The sequence below is a fragment of the Lactuca serriola genome, chromosome 8 (assembly GCF_051521515.1).
Source record: "Lactuca serriola cultivar US96UC23 chromosome 8, Lser_US96UC23_V15, whole genome shotgun sequence".
NCBI lineage: Eukaryota > Viridiplantae > Streptophyta > Magnoliopsida > Asterales > Asteraceae > Lactuca > Lactuca serriola.
Window position 1 is genome coordinate 39,123,958 of NC_136415.1, and position 6,917 is coordinate 39,130,874.

General features: G+C 31.1%; 1 protein-coding gene across 1 annotated transcript; it reads left to right on the forward strand.

The window, feature by feature from the left end:
* The first annotated feature begins 1,482 nt into the window (after positions 1-1,482).
* Positions 1,483-3,087, forward strand: LOC145065402 (putative BOI-related E3 ubiquitin-protein ligase 3). The gene is made up of 2 exons (XM_079012400.1): positions 1,483-2,182; positions 2,341-3,087. The coding sequence occupies exons 1-2, from the start codon at positions 1,862-1,864 to the stop codon at positions 2,854-2,856; spliced, it is 837 nt and encodes a 278-aa protein (XP_078868526.1). The 5' UTR covers positions 1,483-1,861; the 3' UTR covers positions 2,857-3,087.
* The last annotated feature ends 3,830 nt before the right edge of the window (positions 3,088-6,917 follow it).

The window sequence follows — 6,917 nt, forward strand, 5'->3', positions numbered from 1 at the left end:
GATATGAAACCATGACATAAGAACAAAATTAGGTTGCCCCATGAACCAAAGATGATATGGAACTTTGAAATGAAAACTCAAATTGAATTTTTATTTTTTTATTTTGAAGTATATATGATAAAAAAAAATAATAATAAGCATATCAACAATTTTGTAATTTACTCTAAACCTAATAATTCATCTAAAATATTCAAAATTTTCCTATATTTTGAATTACTTTATTATACATCCTTTGTTTAAAAATATAATATTAAAGTAAAGATGCATTTCACATGAGTATTGACTAGTCATCTATTAAGCAAATGAATAATTATTTTTTATTATTACTATATTAAATATTTAAATTATGATAGATAATAATAATAATAAATAATAATAATCATAATAACAAGAAAACGCAACATGAATGGATGGTATCTAACTGAATAATACCCGAAAAGTATTCTTCCTTTCCTATAAATTATGTCAAATGTTAACAGATCATATTACTTTTAAAAACATATAATTTTTAAAGAAGGAATGTATATTTTAAGGATGTATATAAATGGATATTGCAACATGAACAATGTGAATTTCAAATAACGTAATGTATATTAAGGATGCATTATAGATGCATTTTGCAAACATGAACAATGTGAATTCTTTTGCAAATAGTCACAGGTTTACCTTTTACAACCTCATACTTCGCACAAAAAACCAAAAACATTTTGTTTTATGTCATATGCACATACTACACAAAACAACAAATATTCTTTCTAGTCTCCTAAATAAAATCTAATATTCCATTTAAAATTTGTTTTATAATTGATTCAATTGAATCATTTCCAATAAAAAAAAAACTTATTATTATATACTAGATGAACAAATTTTTTTCAATTATATTATCAAACAGTCTTGATCTAACCGATTCACACAAAATTTCTTATAATATCCAATAATAAATGTATCAAACAACCACTAAATCTTTTCCAATTTTCCTATATTAATTAATTGAATACTTTTGCAGTTTTGTATATAGTATACTAGATTAAATTCACACTAAAAAATTATTTAACAAAAACCTAACAAGAATATATGGTGTGTAACTAAATGATACCCGAAAGATCTCTTGAATTGAATAAGAAGTTAAGTTAAGCTATTGATTATGACCACTTCACATTTCCCAAGTTGATTGAATGAAACTAATTTTTCCTTTCTTTCTGTCACAAAATCTGCATGACTTCTCCCCCCTTCCCCTTTCCCCCTCAGACTTTTTCTCTCCTTGACAATTGAACCATTAACAACAAAAGACTCTCTCTCTTCTCCCCCAAACCCCCCCCCCCCCCCCCTACCCCTACCCTCAACCCCACTATTTTTAGTCCATTTGATTACCTAAGCATAATCCACTCTTCACCAAATCTCCTTTTGACCCCTTTTTATCCATCTATCTATATATATACACACATTATATACATACACATGTCTTGTAACTATACCTTTCACCTTCTCTTTTCTCTCTCATCACACAAAAGATCCTTTCAACTTATTACTCTCGCATTCATCCTCTTTCGGTTTTCAACTTTTAAACCACATCTACCAATGCAAGAAGAAAGAAACTTAATTGCCCATTTAAGAGGGAACTAAACCACTGCCACTTAAAAGCCTTTTTAGAGAGAGAGACAGAAAAAAGAGGATTCTAGAGAGAGAAAGTCATGCTTCTGTTCTGATGTTACAAACAAACAAACAAAAGAGCATGACCCTTCTACCTTCGTAGCTTTTCTAACCTACCTTTTTTCCTCTCTTCCATTCCCTCAGAAAAATTAAAGAAACACCAGATTCAAACAGTCAAAGATTGGATCTTTTTTGGAGGTTTTTTGTAATTATGGCTGTCCATGCACAGTGCTACTCTGATCTTTATCAGAATAATAACATGGGGTTCGCAAATTTACCCCAGGATTGGGTTCTCATGACTGGTTCCTCTGTTTTTGGAATTGGGGATGAAAACAGAGCTTCCTGTCCATACGAACAACAACAAGATCAAAGGTTTCTTGAGCCTCAAAAAATTATGAATTCCGCTTCTGATTATCATAATCTTGTTCTATCTTCGTCAAATTCGAGAAGAAACGGGATGATTGGGTTTCAAAATTTGTCTTCTGAGCTTGAGAGACAAAGGTTAGAGATGGACTGTTTTCTTCATTTTCAGGTGAAATTCCTTTCTCCCTTTTTTTGTTTTTTGTTATCTCTTCATTTTCGGAGCATTTCGTTTTGTTGTTGGTTTTCTTAAAAGTTTTTAATGTTATTTTTTTCGAAATAAATGGCATGCGTTTGTAATTTTGACTTTTTGGTGATTTCTTCAAGCAGAATGAGAAATTAAAAGCGGTGTTGAATGAGGAGACAAGAAGAAGAGAGGTGATCATGATGCAAGGTTACGAATCAAAGATGAAGGCGATAATGGAGGCAAAAGAACAAATCTTAAACACTGCAACAAACAGAACAATAGAGCTTCAAAACTGTTTACTAATGGCGGAAAAAGAAGCGAAAGATTGGGAGAAAAAAGCCATTGAAAACGAAGCCATGGTTACTGACCTCAACAGAAAGCTATACCAAGCTAGAGAAAGAAACCATGAAGATGCAGAATCAGTCTGTAATGGAGGTGGTGATCATGATCACGATGATGAAGATGATGATGACGATGAGAGAGAAACAAGAGAGAAGAAAATGGTATGCAAGGTGTGTCACGTGAGAAGCTCGTGCATCCTATTGTTACCTTGCAGGCATCTGTGTTGTTGCAGGGGTTGCGAAGGTCTACTGATGTTTTGTCCTGTTTGTGAAACTGTTAAAAATGGAAGATTGGAGGTTTTCTTTGGTCTAAATTGAGGGGGGTAAAATGGTCAGAAAAAAAAAGTTAAAAAAATAGGGTTGGATGTGTTTCTTTTTATGGGGTCTTTGTTATGAAAAAGATCTTTTTGGCAGTAGTTTTAGTGGCAAAGATCCAAAAGTGTTGTGGGTACGATGGCAAACGTAAAAAAAGGTGGCCTTTGTAAAGAATCTTTATTGTTTCAGTTTCACCCCTTTACTTTTATGATATTTACTTTAAAGTCCATTGTGTTTTAACCTATATGTTTTTATGTTTATATCGGTATTAGAACAAAATGTTATGTGATAACAATTATTTTATAATTTAGTACTAGGTGTAAGACCCGTATAATATACGAGTTGATTTAAAAAATGATTTTGATTTAAAAAATGATTAAACTTAAAGAATAAAATGAAATATTTTTTAATGTACAACTTTAAAATAAGAAAGAAAGAAAGAAAACGTATTTATTACAATTTAATATCATATATATGATATTTAATACTTTACATATATAACACTTTAACTAAAAATGAAAACAAACCAAAAATTGACAAGTGGATAATATTTATTTCAAAATTACCACAAAATGACAAGTATCAAAACTTATAAGAGATTGATAAGTGACAAAAAAAACATTCGTTTATTAAGGAGGATATGTTTTTTGTCAGAAAAAAACTGAAGATAAGCTTTTTTTTTTCTTTGCATGTTTAAAGTATTCACAAAAGAAAAAAAAGGTTCAAACAAATAATTCGTAAAGATAATTTACTTTTATCTAATAATATAAATTAATAAAATGTAATTAATATGACAAGAAATCTCACTAGTAGAGAGCAAAAAGTTTTGAAATGAAAAGCCTTTTAAAATATATTTTTTTGTATTATTTATTTGATTGAAAAAGCTTTTCTAATTGGGTTACTCTACTTATTTCTATGATAATTTCTATGATAAAAAACTAAATGTGTGACTCATATGTTATATGGGTTTATTTAAAAATAAAATAAATATGAACTTTTAACAATTTGAAAATTTTAAATTTGTAAGTAAAATGAGAAATTTTTTGAATTATTAAAATTAATAAGGCTTTAATGTATTGAATACATTACATATATATACACTATTTTTAATAAATACCTTAAATATATATTAACTTACATATTGAATGTGGAATTTTAATTTAATAAAATGATAAGTAGAAAATATCATGTATCCAAATGAATAAGAAAATGACATGTGACAAAAAAAACTTTCATTTATTAGAGTGATACTAAGAAAACACCAAAAAAAAAAATTAGCTTTCTAATACATTACACGATTTAATTATATAAAAAAGGTGTTGATTTCATGATTCCTATAATGATATGTTAAAACTTTGTAAGGCGCAAAAGGAAAGAAATCTCATAATTTTATAAAATAATTTTTTTACTAACATAATAGGATAAAATATATGTAAACCGTAAACCTTAAAATATTGAGAAAAAAATGTTATATTCATTTCCTCAAACAGAATTGAGAAGTTATTTAGAATGTATTTTATACAAAAGTGATTTTATAACTTCATATCTAAAACTTGTTATGATTAAATATAATTTTTTGATTAAAAATACCACTATAATATAACGAATCATTTTACTTCATTATGATTATGCTGAATTATAACAGCAAAGTTTCGATCTTAGTTAGTTTGGTTAAAAGTTAAAACTTAAAAAGGGTGAACTAACCAATTAGATCAAAAAAGGTAATTTGTGTTTCTTTTTTTTTTTTTTTTTAATTATGTGAGAGAAAAAATATAGGGTGTGTGTAAAATGGGGGTAGCGTAGATTGAATAGTTTTTCCTGAAATGGTTTTGATGGTGTTTTTGTAAAGAGAACTTGATATTTGATTTGATGGTTGTGGCTATGGGAAAATGGAGATTTGATTTGTACAGGAAAAAGGCCCCCAAAATACTGGCTTTTAACTGACAATTATAATAATATAAAATTTCTTTTTCATTGTAATGTTCTGCATGAGAAGACAAATACTATACTATATACTTTACTTACTTTCTTCTGTTGAGATTTTTTTTTCATTACTAGCCCTCTGCTTCTGCCGCACTCATCACTCGTACTCCTTCACTGCACCAAAAAGTTGTACTTATCCTTACACCTTACACTCCCCCAGTCCCCTCTAAACATACTTTCCATGTCTCATTCATGTTATCCAAAAGCATCTTCACACTAACAACACTAAGTTTTTTTTGTCGTATCTTTTAGAGTAAATTACAGGTGGTTGCAACAAATTTGTACATAGTCCAATTTTTTAAAAACGGTATGTGATCATATTTAGACATAGTAAAAAAAAACCGGTTAAACCGATCCTTAAAATAGATCTACGACCTCAAGGTATGGCCAAATTTTGACTTATTTTAGATAGAACTGCAAAAAATGGTTCGTATGGTATATAATTTTTTCGAAAACAGATCCTAACCTTTCAAAAATTAGCCGAGTGGTCATTTTAATCATCTTTCTATGTGAATATGGTCCCCCGAGATAATTTCCATTATTTCGTTGCCGTTAACTCCCTCACCTGCCCCCATGTGAGACAAATCTATCATTTTCTATTTGGGGACCATTTTTGCAAAGTAAAAATAGTTTCATCCTTTAAATACTTGCCTCCATCGGTGATGATCATTCCTAACTTCATTATTCTCCTCTTTCTTCTTCTTGGGCTCTACAATATGCAATGGTGCTTTGTTTTTTGGAAAGTTTGTAGTTATGAAAACATCATGGATATCACTGAATCATGAATGGTTATTTTATGCTTGCCCTCTCAAGGAATATGTTTGTGGGTTGACTCGCCTATGTGTGTTAGGGCTAAAGTCATCATACCTCGACTGCTAAGAAGTATGAATACGTTGGAGGCATAGTACAATCAACTGGTAAGAAGTATCAACACATTGGAGGCATAGTGCAATGCATTGAAGGATGAAGCTTTCAAAATGAAAATGCATTTATTTGCAAGTTGGATCATGTTTGTGATTGTTTTTATATGGTCTGTGTAGGGGTTTTGGTTATAAAATGGGGGTTTTGTTTAACAAGTGTAACGTCCTAAAAATTAAGACCAAAAATTTTGATTTTTATATTAATAAAACCGTTATCCATAATAATATCATAAAATCATAGTGAAATCAGGGTATTAACATCCAAGTACAATCATAGTCATATAAAACGCGGAACAACATGGTGTTTGCACTGCAATCATCATGAGTTCTTCCCCTTCGAACCAAAAGTACCTGAAACATAAACTGAAAACCGTAAGCACAAAGTTTAGTGAGTTCCCCAAGATACCACATACCATACATATCAGACATATAATGGGCTATGCCGACATCGAGCCCCGGAACATATCTATCAGTCATCAGGCCCCGTTCGGTATACATACAAACACATAAATACATGCAAAAATCACAAAGATAGATAGCATACAATATATGCATCGGGCCCCGCCCAGTACACATATAAACACATAACACCTACAAGAGTTACGCAGACAACTAGCATCCTAATCATAACCAACCATGGGTCGACATTGGTGTTTTCGACCCGCTAAACACATTGAGTAAAATTCACCTCAAGCTGCTGAATCTCTTAGACAAAATCTCAGTCTGCTGATCCGGAAAATCCCCGCTCTAACATCATTAGATAATATCCAATTAATAATTAGATCTTGACCCATAATCAAGAATCTAAATTACTTGTCCAACATCCAGGGTAAAAGACCATTTTACCTTTTCTTACTTGGCCTAACCCATTAGCTCAAAAGGCCCAAAATCCTAAATGGCATCTCAAGGCCCAATATGGCCCAACTTCCTAATTGGGCCCAAAAACCATCATGAACCTAACTCCAAGAAAGCCCATAGTTTATCCATGGCTCAAAGTCAAAAGTCCAATGGCCCAACAAGGACCAAACCCTAAGAGCCTAAAGTATGGCCCAAACCCTTGAAGGTCAAACAGCTAAGTACGTTGGACGTACTCAAACTTACGCTTGGCGTACTCCTTTCAAGGCCAGTACGCGCAACGTACAAGTTGGGTGTGCCCCGCAT